At 40.7% G+C, this 22,985-nt stretch overlaps 2 protein-coding genes across 2 annotated transcripts in view; one reads left to right on the forward strand and one right to left on the reverse strand.

The window, feature by feature from the left end:
* Window positions 1-5,888, forward strand: part of lgr4 (leucine-rich repeat containing G protein-coupled receptor 4) — a 48,065-nt gene extending 42,177 nt beyond the window's left edge. Inside the window, exons 18-19 of the mRNA XM_057345647.1 lie at window positions 75-131; window positions 2,813-5,888. Of these exons, the coding sequence (XP_057201630.1) occupies window positions 75-131; window positions 2,813-4,191 (1,436 nt within the window). The 3' untranslated portion in view covers window positions 4,192-5,888. The remainder of the gene's footprint in view (window positions 1-74; window positions 132-2,812) is intronic.
* kcna4 (potassium voltage-gated channel, shaker-related subfamily, member 4) overlaps window positions 1-22,985 on the reverse strand; it is a 119,252-nt gene that overhangs the window by 39,738 nt on the left and 56,529 nt on the right. The gene's annotated exons all lie outside the window — the stretch shown is intronic.

The following is a 22,985-nucleotide window of genomic DNA, read 5'->3' on the forward strand; positions in this document are numbered from 1 at the left end:
TCCAAAAATGTGAGGGGTGTACTCACTTCTGTGAGATACTGTAGCTGACGTGGATATTTATCTATATGTGTTAGGTGGTGAGGAGGAGATGGAACGGATTCCTTTGGTCATGCACTGCTCACCCTCCCCAGGTAAATACACTCTTGTATTTTTCTGTCCCATTTTGAGAACTCTGGGTAATGTAACGTAATAAAATACTCACAGAAGTAGAATAAAGCAGTTCTGCTACATTACATGTATTATGCAAGTTGTTTGTTATGTTTTTTGCTACACTATGGAGGACCAAAATAAATAATAATTAAAATAAATAATGTAATAATTAAAATCAATAAAACATAATTTTAATGATAGGAAAATGAATTGACTCAACAAATCGTCTCGGTTACGACTGTAACCTTTGTTCCCTGATGGAGGGAATGAGACGTTGTGTTGAGAGACAGACTGGGGTTTGATCTTGAGAACATATCTCCGACAGGAATTTAAAAACGTCAATGAACTTGGCGAATGGCACGCGCACGCCAGTCTCCACCCTGTGCATATGGGTATAAAAGGAGATGGCGGCGGCCATTCATTCATCTTTTGGGCTGAGGAACCTGAGAGACATCTCCCGGTCGCTGCAGCGGGCCGGCGAAGCGTTGTGGCAGGAAGACACATTTTGTTTTCTTTCAGTCGATCTCTCGACGTTGTGTTGAGAGACAGACTGGAGTCCTATACGACACGAGCTCAAGCGGAGTGACACTGACTGGACTAGCGAGTCACAAGTGAGCGCTACCGTGAAACGTAATCTCCCAGTGTGATCGATAACTTGTAGCATACTTCGAAAGGCTTGTACCGACGGCCGTCATGGGCGGTGGTGTTGTTCTATATTTTAGCGAGATAGCCGCCCAGTACCGTAAGGGAACACTGGGAAGCACTGCTCTCTCTACTGAAAGAGTGTGCTACGGAGACCACATCCTACCGCAGGGGGAGGTTACATGTGGAGACACCAGCATGGTCTCACCAACGGGGAGAACTACATGGGATATGATGCACAAGCCCGAGTAGGGAGCACATGACCCAGGTGGGTTGACCCACTGGGAGGGAGGTCACAGGTTCACCAATAGGTGAACCGAGAGTGAGGAAGTCAACATACGGGACAACCCTGCAGGGGAGTCACTACGTATGGGGAAATAGTCCAAGTATAGGGGTCCACCTGAGAAGGTGGGGAGAATGTGCTTTCGCAGGCATACACCCACCCAGTTGCCGGTCTCCCCTACCCCTCGGACTGAGTTGCCGGTCTCCCCTACCCCTCGGACTGAGGTGCCGGTCTCCCCTACCCTTCGGACTGAGGTGTGGAGAATTCCCCGAACCTGGTCGGGCATCTGGCGAACTGGATCGCATAGCCAAAACGGAGCTTTCTCTCTAGCCATCGCAACAGGCTGGTGCGCTCCCAAGCGCCTAAGTACCATGACAGAGGAACTAGAGGGATGATCTGCTTCACTGTCTCGTGGGGGGGTGGTTCGGTGGCTGGCAGAGCAGGCCTCGCACAGGGCGGAACCCCAGGGAGGTTTGATGGCACTGCAAATTACCTGCTTATTGTCGCCGGCCGAAGGCAGCGCAGTATGGACTCGCCCGAGACACCATCGTGTCGAGAGTGCTACGAGGAGAGAAGAAAACCCAGAGAAAGAGAGGATACTCTTCTGTGAGAGAGTGGGCACCAGGCCCTGAAAAGGGCCCAGCATTAGTGGAGACGCGGCATGAAGCGTCCCGTTCTGACCCATCGGTGGAATGGCCGGGGGGTCGGGCCCGATGTTACTCTCTCTGGACTCATCCCGTCAGGCCCGCTTAGTTATCTTTTTAGCGGGCTGTTGCCGGGTAGCTGTCCGATGCGATGACAGAAAGTTCGATCATCATCCTTCTGTCGAGTCTGCCCGCTATGGGGCGGTTCACCACCGCCCATCGGGGACATCAGGTGAGCGTGCTGGTGGGTCATGGATGGTCATCCGTGGGAACCCCCAAATCACCCCCACTGCTCCCCAAAGCAGGGAACTCGCTCGGGAAGCAGTCGGGGTTGCGACAGCATTCAAAAAGAACGTAGCCAGCCGTGACCACAACACCTCCGTCGGACTCGGGGATGAGTCTGTCACACCCAAGTACATGCGAGACATGCCCGCAACTGTGAGAAATTTGCTTTTTTAGATTCTCTGTGGCTCGCTGCCGAAATGCCCAGGGGAAGTCCGCTCGAACACAGGAGGAGTTACGCTGCACGCGTCTGAAGTCCAGCAGTGTAGTAGTTTTCTCGAAGAGAATAGTTGCCTGACATCCAGTCACGCAGGTTCCGAAGAACAAAAAGATGAATGAATGGGCGCCGCCATCTCCTTTTATACCCGTATGCACGGGGCGGAGACTGTTGTGCGCGTGCCATTCGCCAAGTTCATTGGCGTTTTTAAATTCCTCTCGGAGATGATCGGTTCTCAGGATCAAACCTCAGTCTGTCTCTCAACACAACGTCGAGAGACCGACTAAAAGGGAAACAAATATTTTCTTAATTACTCTTTTTCTTTGTATGTATTCTTTATTTTAATATTATATAGCATTTTCATTCATTTTCATATTTATTTATATAGTTATGAATTCATTTATTTTATATTCATTCATTTATTTAAAATTATGACATATATTTATGTTTTAATTCATTAATTGTTGTAGGTTTGGTCCTCCATACATATCTTTCCCTTTTAATCCTTGTTTTTCTGCTTTTATCGGCATAAATTATTGAATTAGCTTCTTACACTTTTTTATGTCTCTTTCTCTCTGTCTTTATTTATTACAGGTGCATTTAAACCCTGTGAACATTTGTTGGGTAGCTGGATGATCAGATTGACCGTGTGGTTCATCTGCCTGGTGGCTCTGCTCTTCAACTGCCTGGTCCTCGCAGCCACCTTCTCCTCATGCACCTCCCGTCTCTCCCCGGCCCGCCTTCTGGTGGCTCTCCTGGCCTCCGCCAACCTGCTTACGGGGGTGTACGTGGCAGCACTGACGCTCCTGGACGCTGCCACCTGGGGCTCATTCGCAGAGTACGGTGTGTGGTGGGAAACAGGCGTGGGATGTCAGTTGGTGGGCTTCCTTGCCATGTTCTCTTCCGAGTGGGCCGTGCTGCTGCTGGCATTAGCTGCAGTGGAGCGTTGCTTGGCCGTGAGGACTCTGATGGGGAAGGCAGGAGCTCTGAGATCCAGCAGCGAAAGAAGGGAAGGACGAAGGAGGTTCGGTATCACCGCGCTCCTGCTGGGATTGGTGGCCGTGGCAGCCGCTTGCCTCAGTCTGTATCACGGTTCAGCTATGGGCTCACCCCTCTGCCTGCCCTTTTCTGGAGGTCCTGGACCAGGCCTGGGGTTCACAGTAGCGCTGGTGCTAATGAATACACTAGCTTACCTGCTGAGTGCCATGGACTATACACGTCTATACTGCAGGTTAGGTCGGGCCCAGTTGGCTGACCCTGAGCAGGCCGGGTCTGTACGGCATATAGCCTGGCTTATTTTCACCAACTGCATCTTCTTCTGCCCAGTGGCGGCTTTCTCTTTTGCTCCTCTGCTGGCCGGGACTAGTAATGCAGTGGGAGGACCCGAGATGGCCAAATCGGTGACTCTCATATTCTTTCCTCTTTCTGCCTGCCTGAACCCCGTCCTGTATGTCTGCTTCAGTCCCTCCTTCCGATATGACTGGCTTCATCTTCGGGGACGGGGCAGAGGTTGCAGCGGGAGGGTTGGTAAAGCGGTTACCAAGGGGACGGTAGCAGGGGGCTTGGCGACATCTGATGACAGTGAGGGGGTGTCCAACGACATCGGTTACGACTGCGGAATGTACACAAAGCTTCACGCTGACACCAGGGGAATGTGCGAACACTGTGATGCCGCCCTCCACATCAGGACATCATCTTCCTCTTCTTCCTCCTCTTCCTCAGCCTGCAGACATTTAGTGAAGTCGCACAGCTGCCCCGCCCTGATGGCAAACGCGCCCCAGTGCCTGAGCTCAGAGGGCTACTGGCCGGACACCGGGACGCTTTCCGCCCAGTCCGAATACGGAGACGAGGGCGATTCGTTTGTGTCGGACAGTTCGGAACAGGTGCAGGCATGCGGGCGAGCGTGTTTCTGTCAAAGCCGCGGTCTCCCTTTGGTACATTACTCATACAACATCCCCCGCATGACAGACTGAGCTCACATCCCCAAGCGCTCACACACCGCTCACAGAGTCTTCCAGGGTGTGAAGCGTCCCTGCTCAGAAAGGATGGAGAACAGGGAGGTGCTGTAGATGTGGCTGCAGAGCCATGGAGACACAAACAGACCGGAAGCACTTTTTCTCTTTTTTCTTACACCTGGGGGGGAGCATGTGTTTGTGAGGATAGATTGAATCCTTGATCCACGAAAAGGGAATCTGACAATACAGAAAGACTCTCTGAGCCAAACGTTGTCAGCAAACAACAATGCTTGTTTTCTGTTTCCTGTCCCCCTCAGCCAAATTCAGTTGCAGTGGCAACCAGTGCTGATTGACAGATGATGATCTTATCTTCCAGTGCCTGCCTTTTTGTTTGGTAGAGAATATAACTCACCTGTTCATTGTTTTAGATACCTTTATTCTTTTAACATCGGCCTTTTTGATTTTAAAGCAGGGATATATGTGCCATTTCACCGGTCAGAAATGTTTGATCAATCAATGTTTTAGGAATGTTATCTTTACCTTATTCCCTGTCATAAATTCTAATTATGGCAGGGGATCCCATGTAGCACTGTTCCTCATGCTGGAGTTCCAGTATGCCAATGAGAATGTAATCTAGAACCATAGACCATGTTTGTGTACACGTCGTGTTCTTGTTTTCTTTAAGACATTCCTTCCTTTTATGTTTATTCTGAAAGTGGTTGTAAAATCACAGTCCTCTCTTTCAGCTGCTAGAGTAAGCCGGCCATGCTATGCCAATGCTCTGCTATTAGCTGTTATGGAGAGTAATTTATATTCTACATTGACAATGGATGTCTTGACCAGAGCTCTTCCTTAATCACTTGTCATTTTCTACTAATTTATTTTAAGACATAACGAATGAATGAATGAATGGCAAATGACACTCTTTTATTCTGCTATTACTCCTGATCCAAAAAAATAAGATATCATTTTAATATGAATTTTGTACACTGGTTAAAGTGAAAAATAAAGGTTTTAGAGGGTCAGCTCCTCCCTGTCCAAATAATCCTACTACTTTCTATGTGAAAGACAAATTCCGATGTTACATCAAGATTTGTATCAAACAAAAAGCCATTTTTTCTCTTTACATAAAATGGTAGCATTCATTTGAGTAGCTAAGGAGACCATAGCGTGTTCAAGCATCCAGAGCAACATATAATCATCATGAGCCCTCTTGTACACCTTTGTCCATGTGTTCAAGAGTTCAGGTGACGGTGTTTGTTTGCCTTTTACACAGAAGCGGTCTTCTCACAGATGCCATAATGCCAGTCATACAGTATAAGCTGTGGCATCAGCTGACAATTTTAAACAAGCCTTGCAGGTCATAGCCAATAGAACTGACAGAATTCCAAATCATTGTGTGTCTATGTGTGTGTGTGTGTGTGTGTATGCCTGTGTGACTTTTAGAAACGTCTGCATGTGGTAAATTATTTTTGTAGGACTAATCTAATCAAAAATGGGATGCATTGTTTAACCGTGGAAGCTACCTCTTCAACAGTAGTGGCTGCCAGTAGTATGTGGTCGCATTTCCATGCTCATTTGTTGGTATGATTGCTTGCGCTGTAAATGCATCTAGATGTACATTTTCACTGAATGAGTCACACATTTTATACCGGGAGAAATTACATACTGTATAGATACATTTTTGTAAACCAAATAAACTGATTCGCTTTAAAGAGAGCGGTCCTTGTTTCTTTGTTTTGCTATTATAGTTAAGCCATGTTTTAGCCATGTGTGTAGTATGTGTTTTGTTAGAAGTATCACATACTGTGTTTTTTCTCATAACGGAAGAGAAATTCAAGACATTGTTGCAATCTGTTCATTATACTCGGTTAGATATTAGCTGTAATACTTGCGATATTCTTGCTGTCATCCTAAACAAGCTCATCTTTTCTACTACTGTCTTCAGCTCCCAAAATGTCACTTTTATGTCATAACATTACACCTCTTCATTGATATTACATAACAATATTTGTTTTTAATATTCTTTAAGACAAACCATGTGCAAATGTATCATTTTTAACCATTACTGAGTATTTTCTCCATAAAACTGCAGGTTACCAAAGACGATTTAAAAAATGTGGTTTGAAACAGCCTCTGTTTACGACATCATAAATCTGTAACCAATCATGTCAACTCATTTGACCCCTGTGGATCAGCAGTTTGAGGCATAAATATACAAAGGTGATGCATAAATTTGGCTAAAATGATCACTGCACTGCTGTGTCAGCTCTCAGTTTCACTTTTAGCAGCATCTGGAACTGCTGAGTGCGATTGAGTGGAGGTGGGGCTAAATTGCATATGCATGTGTCTGCGTATACTTAAAGGTCCAATGTGTAATTTTTGGAGGATCTATTGACAGAAATGCAATATAATATACATAACTATGTCTTCAGAGGTGTATAAAGAGCTTACACAATGAAGCGTTATGTTTTTATGACCTTAGAATGAGCTATTTCTATCTACATACACCGCAGGTCCCCTTGCATATAATTCACCATGTTCTGTCAGCTGTCGTAGTGTTTCGACTGGGAGGGGAAGGGGTGGAGTGAGCGGTTGGTTGCAATTCGCAACCTTGCCGCTAGATTTCACTGACTGGACCTTTAATGAAGCTGAGATGTACATTCAAGCTATTTTATAGCAGGAAAATTATTTTCACAGGGGAAAAAAAGCTTAAATGTGTAATTCTGAGGGCCAACGATTAGTTTTAAGGGATAAAATTATCGACCACGGGGGGACTTTATATGTTATTGGTGTGCAAATACTGTTAAACTGTATATGAATAATCCCTTAACCTGTCCTGCCATTTTAAATACTTTACTAGGGAGGGAAAATTTCCTCAAATGACACAGTTTATGGGAATTATATGCTCCATTACAGTAAAAAAACATTGCAGGCAGTCTATACAGTAAAAAAACAGGAGGAGTTGGGAGTGTGAAACTATCAGACACCGCCAGAGGGAATAGAGAGGGAGTCTTAATACAGGGCAGTCGATCGATCTCTTTTCTACTTTTAATTTTCCTCTTATCAGACACTCGATGCTAAACTCGAGGGGAGGAATACGAAAATCTAAAGTAGACCCCCTGGAGCTTGTGTCTGAATTACAAAAACAATTCAGCAGGAATCCTTATAAGGTGCTCTTAATTGTACCCATCACTTTAGCACAACCTCCTTCCCCGATATGCCTTAATACAGACGTGATGGTTAACGTTGAACAAACTACCCTGCTTAAGTTTATAAGTTGTACGGATTTGTAACTACAAAACCTTAATGAAAGAAATGTGTATATAAACTAAATGGATTCTTCTGGCTGATCTCGACGCTTTGAGATTTACTGGTCTATGGTTTACTCTTTGAGAAGATCTATGGTGCTCATTGCAGACCTCACTGCATGTGTTGAATGGATAGCTTTGATTAGTCAGGAGTGAGAAAGAGTAGTCTGCCAGCATTTGTTATTACCTTAACGCTCCCGGTGATAGAACAAAACCATCCATGCTGAGAGAAGACTCATTACTAAGAGTAATACCAGCATCAGTGCTAAATATATGGCATATGACAGGTCATTTAACATGGAATTAGAGATTCTGACAAGAGAGGCTTCATATGATCCCACACATCCTCACCATCACGTGGCTGTGGGCTACAGAAGCCTCTAGATGGCAGTGCTATTCAGCCTGTATATACACAGATGCATTCTCATCTCCATGCTACTTGGCTCTGTGTTAAAATTTTCCCAAGCTGCTGAGAGCCTCTGATCTTTCCACGTCCTCCCATAACCTTCCTCTATAAGTACACACTGCATATGATGCTGTCTATCCTCTGCATTAGCCGTGATGGTGGTTAACAGTGAAACCACCTGCTAGGAACATCAATGAGTTGTCTATGTAGCACAAACAGGCTTCAGGACAAACACCTGTTAATGTGCTCGTGATTCATAGCCTTTTTAATTTTTGTGAGGTGTATATTTCTGTCAGTCTTTGGTATTTATTAGACCGTTTCTAATATCTGGTACTGCTGAAACATTCAGTCTACCCTATAAAGATGGATGACATAGCCATTTATAAGTGTTTAGTCTCTAGGAGCGTTGCTATGGTGATACTATGAACCGTAAAGGCTGATGGAGCTTTACCTAGCTGGGATGCATGTTCAGTTTTCATCATTAACAGTAACTTACGTAATGATCTAGCGTTTGTGGCACACATGAGGCAAGATACAAAATGAGTATCGTCTTCTCAAATTTATGACAGAATCTGAAAGATATTTTAAACGTACTGAACATAATCTATTTTCCAGATATGTGGATTCTGGGAACTATTAAGAAATCCAATGTCCAACCAGGCAGTCGAGTGAAGTAGAAATCTCCCAGCCTTTAAATTAGGCTTCCTTCACATGTGCAGAATTTTACAAGGTTTCATTAAACAGAGTCATTAGTACATAAAAGTCATTCAAAGCACAATACCAATAGAGCGGCACAGCTGCAAATCTCTCTGGACAAAGGACAAACTGGGAGGGAGGGACGTGGGAGCATAATCGCAGAAATGAGAAAAATAAACCTATAGGCATTCATTCATTTTTCTGACGTGAAATGAATAAGTAGAGGTATCAGCGCAACTGTCCATCTGGAGCTGGATAAGACAAAGTTGGCTGAGTTTGCCAAGACACTTATTGGAAACTTCAGCTGTTAAAAATACCCCCCCCCGTCTGTCAGCTACAAACTCAGTCACGTCAAATATAGTTCTTTCTCCCCACCTTTAATCTACTAACACTGGTGCAATGTCATGTCATATTCCATTTATAAGAACGTTATACCAATTTTAAAGTAAATGCCTCACCAAATATAAAAGTGTAGCAGACCATGTTTTAATCAATACGGTAGCCAAACGTGAGAGTATACACATTTTGCTCTACATCAAAAGCACTGCTCACTAGCAAGGGAATATGCACTTGTCTTTTTAGATGATGAATGTCATTCGCAGTAAGACGTGGCACAGGCTAAAGCTAATTCACAATAGAAATGAGTAGCTTTTACCAAAACCGTTGGTAAAAATGTGTCTATAAATTTGACAAATCAGAACGTTATAATTCTTAGCTGAATTAAGCCATATGTGTTCTCTTAAAATCTTGAATGACAGACAAAATGTAAACCATAAGTCATATATCAGGATGTAAATGCACTGTTAATAGCACAGTTCCTCTTCCCCATGGCCTTGTCTGTGGTATCTCTGACAACATGCTCCGTTCATATCAGCAGACATCATTTGATAAAGAGAGCAAAGGGCATGAATGTGCTGAGGGATTAGCTTTCGCTAACATTACAAGGTAATTCACAGTGGCACATCTGCCATGTTGATTGTTTGTACAGAAAGCACACACCTAATCATACTGAGTTGCCCGTTTCCATCTCCCTCTGGCCTTCCTCTCTCCACGGCTGAAGGTGATCACTGGCTCATCGGGGACCGGATTCAGCTTAGCCACATCCCTGCTTATCTCTCGCTGTCAAACATCTCACGAGGATGAAGCATGGCAAGAGGCTCATTTTTAAGTCTGTGTGTTGATTAGGGGCGTTTATTTATGAGTTAAAAGGTTACTTTTTTCATTTACAGTATGTGTCGCCTGTCTACAATAAATTAAATATATAAGGCTATTAAGGGATGTTATTGAGAATATTTTTTGCAAATACAGAGATGGATTAAATATAAACAAATTAAAACTAAAAACATAAGGTCACATGACAATGAAAACAGTGGATGTAGTATGTTAAAAATGTATAATACCCCACATTTCACTTACATTTAAAAAAGCTGCCTGGCTCATTTTATTATTAAAGTAAACTTAAGTGTTTCACTGAAGGAACAGTGACATTTGAAAGGATACCCCATTATTAATAGTAATTATGAATAACGTTTTATTAACAATATTTATTATTTCCATTACTGCCCTTTGCTCTGCAAAATACACATATCAGCCATGCCAGCCTACCGGGCGGCTCTAATTCACTCTGACACCTTGGAGTTCCTCACGCAGTAATGGTTGTTTAGGGGCAGCTAGGCCCTAGTGCCCTTTTATCTCTTCATTCCAACCGCATCTCTCACCAAGTGCCTTCCACAACCGCTGATTTAATCTTATGCATCGTCCAAAGCACTAAGATGTAAGACACATCATAACACAGCCTGACTGAAACATTTATGGCTCTAAACTAGTCTACTAAACCCTTCAAGACACACAGTGTTACTAGGTCACTCTTTAAAATTCAACCACTGTGAGCGAAGATCCTCTTAACACTGGTCTGACAGTTGTGTGGCCTAATGGTTAGAGAGTCGGACTCATGACCAGAAGGTTGCCGGTTCGATTCCCAGGGCCGGCGGGTAACAACTGAGGTGCCCTTGAGCAAGGCACCTTACCCCTACTTGCTCCCCGGGCGCTGCAGTGATAGCTGCCCACTGCTCCGGGGGTACGTGTGTTCACTACTCTCTGGATGGGTTAAATGCAGAGGTCACATTTCGTTGCCTTGTACTTGTACATGTGCAATGACAATAAAAATTGAATCTATCATCTAATCATCTGAATGCAGTAGTGTGTATCATAATTGGACAAGTTTAGGTCTAATTGTATTTTATGTTCAATTCATTTTATGGTGTGTTTTAAATGCTACACCATCCTGGCCTATTGAACTGCTTGTTCTGCTGGGGAAAAATGAGGTGGCCAAATAAATGAGTAGGAAGTCGACAATTATGTGATAAAAGTTGCGTCGACAAGTTGACGACGTCATTAATAAATAAAGTAATAGCTAGAGACTGTTTTGCAACAAGATTTGATGGGTGTGGGAATAAAAACACTGGTGTGGCAAAATAGCCTGTAAATATAGTATCCAAATACAAATAAACTATTGTTCATCAATTGTTCAAAAGAGCAACTACAACTAATCTGACTTCCATACATCAATGGTGGAACACATGATTCAAACTCCTGGAAGAGCTGGTGGTCGGGAACCAATAAAAAAATGGAAAGACTAAAGTAGTTATATATGTGTTAACTTTTGTTATTTTCGTGTTTGATTAATGGCTGCTTAACATTAATGTAAAACTCCATTGCTATTGAAATTCTACTATTTTTGTTTTCTTGTTTGAATAGTAGCTGATTAACAAATGGAAGACAATTAAAAAATGTGATGTTCACTATAAAATATGCTGTGATAAATTAAAACACTTCTTTTTGCCTAAGTCCACGAATAATGTGTTATTGTTTGTGATGTACATGTGATTAAAATGTTGTATAGACGTTCAGGTCAGACTGGACCGATTTTTTACTTTTTTAGAAACTATGTCAATTTAAGACACGTAAACCTTAAGACATAATTGCTTGCCTTACACGATGTAACACAATGGGTGTGTGGTTATGTTAAACGCAGGCTTATATATACGCTTAAATTAAGCAGCAACATATCTAATAATACACGTCCAGAAGAGGACAAATTTGGACGTCCAGGGACGAGTAGAAAAGACGTGGAAATCACGGCCAGGTGACGTCAAAGACGTCCGTTCAACTTTCATTTTGAAACTATTTTTCAACCGTGATGGGACGTGTCGGACTGACGTCTTTTCAACGGTCATTAAACGTCCAAATGTTTGTTGGGATGTGTTGCAAAATCATTGCTGTTAAAGGTTTTCTTCGGGAAAAAAAAACTTATTTTTTTGCAAAACTTTCTTTTTGTTTGCAAAACTTATTTTGTTTCTCTCAATACCTAAGTTTTATTTCACGATTCATTATTTTGGTTTGCAGTTGTATTTTTTTGCTCAATCTTTATTTTTATTTTGCAAAACTTATTTTTTTGTTTGCAAACCTTTTTTTGTTGCAAATATATGTGACCCTACTTTGACTCAATAGTGGCTAGGTTGAAGATCAATGATATTTGCTAATGATCGTAAATCATTAGCAATCATTCTTAAAACACCTGCCATCTTTAACAGGGCTAGTAGCTGCAGCGGTTCTAGAGCTAACCAATCGAGAGAGGAAGAGCACCGCCTACCTTATTAACATACGGACACAGAAATATAGAAATAAATAAATATAGAAATGAATAAATCAATGTAGAAATTTATAGATAAATGTAGGAATACAGAAATAAATGTGGTATTACAAAAAATGGTACAAAGTTGATGCATGTATTTATCTATTTATTTTAGGGATGCACCGATATGTACATTTTGCCAGATGACGATAACCGGTGATTCTTTAATATTGGAAGCCGATAACCGATGTATTGGCCGATATACAGTATCTTGATATTAATATAAATTTCCAACACTGAAAAAAAGGCAAAAAGTGGACAACTGCTTTTATATGAAAACATTCATTGCAGAAAACAAGGTGACAGTTAGTTCTCTTTTTTCCCCCTGAAAATCATGTACCAAGCCTACTTTACACTAGTTAATGGTACTATAACCTTCAAACTTTTCTGGTAAATTTTTTATTTAATAAGCAAATTATAGATGTTCTTACAGCGCAAGCCAGAACATTTTTCTTAATAGCCACAAGTCTAACAGGTCTCGAGACAGAAAGCATTCAGACAGCAGTCTGATTCAAACAATATGCTTTTGTTCCTATAATTTACACTTTCATAAATACTGCATATACATGCTGCACCTACATCAACAATGTTTTGCTAATAGCAGTAAGTGAATGATCATGACAGAAAGACAGTACTGTATAGTATTTTAACTTCAGCATGCAGCTGAAGAAGTTTAACCAGAGGAAATGATTTATGACTTATTGGGTATAATATATCGGCCTAAATTTTATTATCGGCCGATACCGATAACAATAAAAATGACCATTTATCGGCCGATACCGATATGGCCGATAATTTATCGTGCATCCCTAATTTATTTATTTATTTATGCATGTATTTATTTATTTAATTATTTATTCCTGCATTTATGCATGTGTTTATTTGTTACACATGTGCACAACTTGTCCTTGGTGTGCGCAAAATGATTATATATTAACACAAAATACAACATTTGTATTCAAAAATCTGTCTGTATTTGTACAAATCGTCTCATGTTTGTAAAAATCTAAATTTCACAGATTCAAATCATAAGGCATTTGTTTGTGGATAGTAAAATACATGCGTAACATGTATGACGTTCACGGATGACTGCACATGCATTTGTTAATCATTTTGAGATAAATTTCATCCCATAGAATAGGGTGCAAGTGCGCATTTGCGCGCAACGTTTGAATACTTTAAACAGGGGATAGTGGGGATTTGGGAAGCCCTGTTTTAAAGCACATGTGTATATTTTATTAACAAACGGCACGAAAAAACACAGTTAAGTTACAGTTTATAAAGGCAGAGTAATGTCTCGTGCCATACGAGCACCCAATGCTGATGCCAAGACCCACCAGAGCGTCTGAAGCCAAATTAGAATAAATGTTTAATAACAACTAATAACTTATATTTCTTTAAATGCGACCGAACTACAGGACCCACTCAACGCTTTTTTATTTAATAAAATGAACATCAGTGGCGGCTGGTGAAATTTTTTTGAGGTGGGGCTGTGGGTTGCCAACTTTGTTATTATGAAATACGGGACAAAATTTGATCTGTGCAGCAGTGCTAATTAGCATAGGCAAAGACGTCATTGCTTCGTATTTGCGTTTACTCTCTAAATAGTTACATACAGTACTGTACAGTTTTTAACATTTTATCACAACTAATTGCACAATAAAGCCGTTCTCATTTATATACAGTATTTCCCGTTTTCAGACATAAATTTTAATAAATTAGTAGACTACGCGTCCGTCTGGGTAACAAACTGTAGGATTTATGTATATGTGCATATGTCCTACAGACAAACTACATTCATGTTGCTATGAGCTTTCTGTCAAAAGTTTGTTAACACCGCAAACTGCTTTGTGCGCGCCTCACTGTCTTGCGTGCGAGTGGTGGTGACGCGGATGTCTGAAGGGAGCGTGTGAGTGACTGTGCACTTTGGCAGATTAGAAACGATTGTCGCCCTGCATTTTGGCCACTATACATGTGTCGCGGCAGTGATGTTTTGCTGGGTGATTAGAGAGGTGTATAATATCCTGTGCAGTCACCACGGCTGTTGCGCAGTCCGCGGAAGAGTCAATAAACGGAAGGAAGCTAGTAGGCCAAATGGCGGCTCATTCGTGGTATCATCCGGGATTATATCCCCATGTCCCTGAAATAAGGTGGTAGGATAGGTGTGGGGGATGAGGGTTGGATGAGCGAATCCCCAGGCAAATCCAGAGGGGAGTGTGAATCCTGGGCGGACGTCCAATATCGGCAGCAAAGGCTAATCGGAGCGGTTTTGGCAAGCCTAGCTGTGGGAGCTTTAGGACTTATGGGTGCCCCCGGGAGACAGCTGAGGGCACATAAATCACCCCACACGCATGAATCCACTCATTAAAAGATTTATATATTAAAAGATTTTATAAGAATGAAACTCAGCAATTTACAATTTACTATTTTACAAGAATTACACATTAACATGACACTTTTGTAGAATAGAACACACACAAAAACTCTTTTCGATTAAGTATTTTTAACAATTAGGCCTACTGTAGTTAAGGGGCACCTGCTTTCTGTTGTAACGTTACATTTCAGGTTTTGATGTAGTGAAAAAAAACACTAACATTTTTTTAACAGTGTAAATGTTGTGCGTGCACAAAGTGGGGTACAGGGACACACACACACACACACACAGTTTGCATGTATGTATTCACATTAGGGGGACAATGGAACAATGTACAGATTTTCAGGACATTGGGACTTTAATTCACCAAAGTGGCATTCACCAGATAGTATATGACAAGGTTATTCAAATAACATGAAACGTTATTGTTACTATTTTAACTGCTATACAGCTATTCAAACGCTCTATTTAAGCACAGTATGTGTATATTCTTCTTCTAAATGATCACATAAGTACTAAGATAAAAGTGTACTCCACTAAAAAGGACACATGAATTGATTGCTATAGTGATGACACCGTTCTTCACTTTCACTTTAAAGCCCAGGTTTGGACCTTAAATAGTGGCCTTACCTCCACTTACTATTAGCATACATTATCGGCACTATAACATCTTATTTCTGACGCATGCCATGTATATATACATTTATTAATCAGTGCTAATCCCCGCATTTTTAGTCTCCGCTACAACAATGCGCTCTGCATCGTTCCCGCTTCCATCTGTTTGAAGATTAAAGTGTATACGAAAGACAACTCGCCTCATAACACTCACTTGTGATTGGCTAAATGTTAATTCACTCAAATCTATGTAACTAACCAGATAACATGGGCGGGGATGTTGGCGGAGATGTGTCGAAAAAGTGAGGAGGACAGAACCATTTTTATCTGAAGTGGGGGTATTCCCGCACATGGTGCCACGCCTATTTAGGCAGATGCGTGTAGCGATGAGAAGTTCGAGTCATTTTTGCGATTCGGATGTTTGAATCTCGTTCAGCAAAATGAACGAATCTTTTTTCGAGCCATTTCGTTCATCTGAGCAGAGTTAAATTAATGTTGCATGTTAATAGCCAAATTACCCCAAAACGTTTATTTATGCTAGTTTTGATCAGATATATAATAAGAAATAACTTATATTGTAGTTAGGGACAAGTTATGAGAAACAGTTATTTAATTATTTCCTGACAGCATGTCTGTAAAGTTATGTATTTATAATTCATTAACAATTTTGGGTCACTCAGGTATGCAATAAGGTTTACAGGTTGTTGTTTTTTACTAAAAAGTCTCATGCAGTTTGCAAAGTAAATAATAATAGGCTATTGAAATCATTTAAATGTGCAATTATTTAATAAGAGATCACTTGTGTAATATATGCATTAGACATAAACACTGACTTTACTAGTGTTGCTTATGTTTATATTTTGCCAGCACAGTTCTTATGCAAAATAGTTAGTTATTAAGATCAATTAAAAACACATGCAGAAATCCACAAGAAACATTTATGAATATACTGACAGAAAAAAGAACAGAACGGTACGTTTTAGAGATGTTTATATCTTTTGATCATTTTATAATATTTCTTCCTATAATACAACATATAACACGTACATCATGCATTTGACTGATGATCCGGGAAGTGGTCACGTCACGTTAAAGACTCGGACTCGAAGACTCCGGTACAGGCTGCAGGTTTGCCTGCGGAGCTACCATTTGACAAAAGAACAAAAGGGCTCGGACCCGATGACTCGAGAGACGAACTAATCATTTCTCTTTCCGGTATAAAAGAACGAAAGGACTCGGACCCGATGACTCGAGAGGCGAACTTCATTACTGTTTCTGGTACAATGTTGCACATGCGCAGTCAACACAAAATGAACGAATCACTCGCTGAGACACTCGTTACTCCCGAGTCATTTTAAAGATTCGTTCAAAAAGAACGAATCGTTCATGAACGACCCATCACTAGATGCGTGACTTAAGTCTTAAAAATCAAGTGCTTATGTACATTTATATTTAAAAAAAATTATATTTATTGCGGGTTTATTTGGTGCCCCTAAAGTCTTGGTGCCCCTGGGCACTCGCCCAATGGCCCATATGGTTAATCCGCCTCTGGCTGTGGCACACTGGCACAGCAAACAATATCAGCAAGCAACAAAGTTAAAGAACATCTAGTTACCTGTTTATTCCGTGTACCAACGGGAAGAGAAGCTTCGCGTGTACTTCTTCCCTTTTTCGCTTGTCTGCTGTCTGATTAAGAGGCCAGGCTGATCTGGACCCAGCCCCTTTACCTTCAGTTTTTCTGACAACGTTCTCTTCTCAAACATACATTGGAGTAGAGATTTTACAGAGTTAGGTTCGTGTCCGGAATTACCTGCGCCCGCCATTGTCACACAATTGGAAATTGCGCCACTACAAGTCAGCCCTGATTTTAGCAGTTTGGGGCGACAGAAAAATCGCCCATTTTAGATAAGATTTGTGGACGCTGATTGGGTACATTTTATGTCACGTCTTAAATATATGTATATCTTGAATCAGGATATGACTAAATTCTACAAAGACCCGCCTCCTGTGGAAACGTGCAGAGAGGCCATATTTTGATGATGAAAACATATATTTTCCACAGATGATTATCTATAACATTACATTACGCAAATGTACATTAAAAAAATTATATAATTATTATTTTGTGTGCGTAGCTCAGGGAGGGCGGCGCCCTAGCGCCCTCTATTGGCCAGCCGCCACTGATTGAACATACAACAAAATTCAACAAATCGTTTATTTAATACAGTTATTATACAATAAAATAATAATATAAATGAATAATAACATAACATAAATTAAATAAAATATAAATAGTTATAGACACTATAGCCAAAACGCAGAGGTGGACGAAGTACACAACTTCCTTACTTGAGTGAAAGTACAGATACTACTGGTCAAATATTACTCCACTACAAGTAAAAGTTGTAAAGACAGATTCTTACTTAAGTAAAAGTACAGAAGTACGTGCTTTTAAAAGTACTCAAGTATTAAAAGTAAATTTCCTTTATGTCGGTTGTGCATTGCTTTATTGTCGTATACCTTATGCATCTGAAGCAACCTACTGAATACACTGAGTAGCTCACAGTATCAGTTGTATTAAAGGAATAGTTCACTTCAAATTTTGCCCCCATTGACTTTCCATAGTAGTTTTTATTCCTACTATGGAAAGTCAATGGGGGCAAATTTTGCAGTGAGCAACTCCTTTAAGAGCTTTATATGTTTAGCACACATATGTTTAGTTTAGATATAATCCTGTATGATCATTTAGCCTAATTATCCTCATTAGCCCCCTAGGCCTATATGTATTTATGAGCAGTGTTCTTTTATTTTGTATTTTATTTTGTATATTCCCTTTACCAGTTTTAGCAGCAATTTACCAATAAGTAGTAAGGTTCTTGTAAATAATAAAGTGTAGAAGCCATGTGTTTGTTGGATTTATTACCATTTGTATTACCATAATTTAACTACAAACATAAACTATAGCTAGTATAATGAAACTATGGTATTTTAGTTGCTGTGGTTTTACTAAAGATTGGAGTATGGTTCCTATATATAGAAAATGGTCAATTTGTGGATACTGTGGTTTTACTGCAAATACCATCCCTGCTGAAAAAAACAATGAATTTTTGAATTAGAATGAGATTTTTAAATTAAATTCCTCTTTGTAGTGTGTTTTGGGTTTTATTCCAATAGGATTTACCATCCCACCAATAGAATCCATCACATACAAGTAGACAACAAGTATCCATAGTACAATTCCCATTATAACCATTAAATCCATTACATTTTATGTTGTATTTTGGGCAGGGTTCTATTGTTTTTATTTCAACAAGAATACTTCAACTATAGTTACTTCAGTGATATATGCAATGATATAGCAGCAGATCAGAAGTTAACACGCACGCGTAGCTCAAGGTGTATGTGATGCTTATTTACCGTTTAGCCGTTATACCGATCATTTTCATGACAATGTTTCTCTTTGACTGATCGTAACTCACAGATGATTACACCACACTTTAACATGTGCCCTTTTCGTCTTTTATTGTTCTATTTGTCTTTTTAGAGCGCTATCAACGGTGTAGCAGCGCCTACGTTTACATTAGTTTAGCGGGGAAGATCCCAGAGTTGCCAGATTTCTGTAAAAAAACCTGCCAAATGGCCATTCAAAGCTTGCCGGAAAAACTGCGAGCTTAGAAAAACTGAAATACTTGGCAACAGTAAAAGGTCCTGCAGATCGCAAGCCAGATAAATTGCGCACACAGGAAACCCGCTGCATAGAAACCATTTTCTACTTTTGGACCTTTTTATAAATGTAGTGGAGTAAAAAGTATGATATTTGTCTTTCAAATGTAGTGAAGTTAAAGTGCAAGTACTCAGAAAAAATAATACTCAAGTAAAGTACAGATACTCAAAAAGTGTACTTAAGTACAGTACTCAGGTAAATTTACTTCGTTACTGTCCACCTCTGCCAAAACGCAAGCCGGAAGTTAACTGGGGGGTCAGGCGCGCGTGCGTCCTACTCAAAAAATAAGCACAGATGTGTTTATTTTATGTCATAGACACCAGCATAATAATGTACAGTTCATACACGCAAAATAATGTCTACATATCAATGAAGCAAGGCCATTTTTACACAGCGATTTACCATGGTAAAACCAGTAAATCCTTCCAAAGCACATGTAAGTAAACTAGAAATAAAATAAATGTTCGGTACTACGAATACAAATACAATTTTATGATTAGATATTTTAGTATGTTTGTACATCTGCAAATGTATCATGTTTTTAAAAAAAACCAAGAAATTGGGTCAAATCTTGAATGTTGTGGACGTAAACAGAACAAATTGTGAATGATGAGTCCGGAAGCAGGACAAGATGACATATTATTGCCGGGAGTGTGACAGAATCCCACTGAAGCAGGTGGGAATGACATCCGTCCTCAGCCTCTTCTAAAAGGTACAGTGTCAAAATCACATGACCCACGACTAGTCGACATCAAGCTTTAAATGTCGCGTCAGAGCATTAATGTTGACTTGCAACCCCTACCACATAGACATACAAACAACTTTAAAACTTGATTTTAACCACAGGGGGGCTTTAAAAAAGCGAAAGCCCCTTTACAGCCCCATAAGGTGGCACAAAAGTTATCAAAAATGTCACATCGATGACTCAATGTGAGATGATATGTCATTATGTAAGTATATTATGCAACCACATTGACATTAATCTTAAAACTCTGTGCTTGCATGAATGAGTGTGATCAAAACGGGAAGCTCAGTTTGCCACAGTTATAGATCCATTAAGAAATTAAATTGGTCATGGATTATCAAACATGACATGATGGAGAGTTACGCTACAACAGGCGTTCAAAATGATCTTCCTGCTTCAATGCTGATTCAGGCAAGTTTTACAAAGTTTTTTATTTGCACCTACTTTAGTAGGAGACATTTAACTGGCTACAAACCATAATTTATTTATGGATTATTCATAGGAAAGTGCTAAAGGAAAGGACAGCACGTATCAACTAGTCACCAAAAAAATTGCAGCAACGCATCAAACCAAATTTAACGACACAACTGAGACAAAGTCAAATTCCACTGCAGGGGAGATGCATATAGCCAAATATACTCAATAGCTGGTCCCCTATTCCCAATCATCTGATCTCCAGCACACTTTCACACCTTTCTGTGAAAATACAGTATGACTGTCTACAGAGACACACTGTATGCATTTCTGCTGTGTATACACTATATACAATATTTTGCTTTGAACACTGTTTATGTTATAGAAGGTAATTTTCTAACAGAATGATGCTGCTGAATGTGTGTGTGTGTGTGTTTGTTTGTTTGTTTCATGTTTGTTTTTCACATTATTTTATTTGTGTACAGATGAGCTGTCTCTCACTGCTCTGTGTCATTGCAGAGGGATGTGAAGACAGCCCGATGGGGCAGAACACGTCCGCTTCCATTTGTCATAACGAAGCACTTAAGGCACTGTCAGAGAACAAGGTGTGTGCGTGCGTGCGCGTGTATCACTGTGCGTGCGTGCGTGCGCGTGTATCACTGCGTGCGTGCGCGCGTGTGTGTTTGTCACCGTAGGAGGGCTTATGTGTCCATCCTCTGCATTCTCCAAGGGTATGGAAAGGCGTGCAAACAAACACTAAACAACCAAACAATAAAGTCTAATATGAGTGTATAAATTATCACATACAAACGCACACACTGTGACATGCCCATTCTTGGCATAGAAACATTTTATTCAGCCAAACATTCATATATGCTCATACATGACTAACTTCACCCACATATTTCACATTCAGAATCTCGTTGGCTCAGACACCTACCTCCTTGACGTTGCCTCTCACACACACTCGACACACACACATAGACTTATGCAGTAACCACAGCGAAGGGGGAAGGCTGTGAGAGTCTGCCGAGCCCCTCCAGGCCAGATCCTCCTTTCCACATGAGTGTGTCCAGTCGCCAGACTCCCCCCAGCCCCCCTTCTCCTTCCCTCTCCTTTTGGGCCACAGGCAGCAACATGGCTATGAATGCTCCAAAGACATACAAAATCAAATCCTCATCGCAAGCTGTGTCTTTTATTACTGTTATATAAGTGTGTTGTACATGATGGATGGAGAGGGATCCACAGAGATGTTCCTGTTTTTTAGCTTCGTGGTTGGAGGTGCGATGCTAGGAGAAACATTTTATACAGTCTTTTTACAATATTTTCTCTACTAGTCTCTACTGCTATTGTCCGTTTAAACCGTGAAACAGCATTGATTCGTACTGACCTTGACTTGATATAACATAGTGCTGCCCTGATGCTTTGTCAATTTGAAATGATGAGACTCAATCTCCATTTAAGGGAGTGGAATCTCAGAGCCTAAATGCTTTCGGGTTCTGTCACAAATATCTGATGTAATTCGGAGGCCAGAAACACAGATGCACATACACAAATACAAATAAACCTTCATATAGCCACTAGGGTTGTTTTATTTAAAAGCAATGAGGTTTAATGCATGCATCAATACTGTAGTTTTCTACACACACTGAAAGAGTTGAAGGGTACACAAAAAAGGTGCACCGTGACCTCACATCTTCAGCTCCTCGCAATATTAGTTTTATTATATGGTCTCTATATCATAATATAGTAAGCATCACAATTTCTTGTCATATGCTCAGTAACTCAATTACTTGTCTTAGGTTACAGATTTAGTGACTTGCAAGTGTTTGCATCATAGCAGTATCACACCCAGACATCCGCGAAGCCCCTCCCCAGCCCAAAATACAACAGCGTGATGCGCAAATACGTGAGGTTAAATCTGAATTCATTTATTTACTATACAGTTCATTAAATCAGACAGATTCGCTGTGCCATCATTTCAACAGGATGGCCTATACATTTGTATGCTTATATGACAGCACTGTGTGACCAACTGTGGCTATGCGCGCACTCGTCCTGAATGAGTGTTCTGCCACAACTGTGGTGGTGACACACGCTGTCCTGTCACAGGGAACCGTGCCTGATGAAAACAGTGGACTAGCAAACGCGTGACTAGCTCTACCCTTCTCCCTGCACTGTTGCATCATCTACCTCCAGGACATCTCACAGCGAACGGTTCTCTCGAACTGAAACCTCTCCATGTGATCGTTCCAAACGGCCCCACTAACTCGCCTTCAATATCATTACTTTCTAAATGTTGATGTGAAAAGCGCACATGATTAAATAACTCAAATAAAAGTAATGGATTATTTTGCACCGCCGTGGTGTTTGTCATTTGTTCACTAAAGCGATGATTGTCTCACGGTTGATTGACACTGGGATGAGGTGGGAGGAGCAGTGAAATAAAGAGATGAGAAATAGTCCATCGGTGCTGTACTTTTTTGGATTCCGTTTAAACCAATTTAAAGGTGATGCATCATTGAGCACTGAGATGGACGTTCTGTGCTTTATTTTGGGTGTGAATCCCTCTCGATTTCTTTTCAAAGCATTTCAGTGTAGTGTACAGTTAAATGCTACTAAAACTACAAAGGTCCATGATCCAAAGCCACTGAATCTCTCTTCCTCAAAACTTTTGAATTCATTCAAACTGTAACTTAAACGCAGCATCCTTGAACATCCATTTGATGTATTTCAGAAAGCTCCTCGGGTCTTATTCAAGTGTCTTTGATAACTTTGTCAAAACTGATGTAGTTTGCAGAGTATCATTGTAATGACCAATGTACCTTTTTAA

The sequence above is a fragment of the Triplophysa rosa genome, linkage group LG1, assembly GCF_024868665.1.
Source record: "Triplophysa rosa linkage group LG1, Trosa_1v2, whole genome shotgun sequence".
In the NCBI taxonomy this organism is placed as follows: Eukaryota; Metazoa; Chordata; class Actinopteri; order Cypriniformes; family Nemacheilidae; genus Triplophysa; species Triplophysa rosa.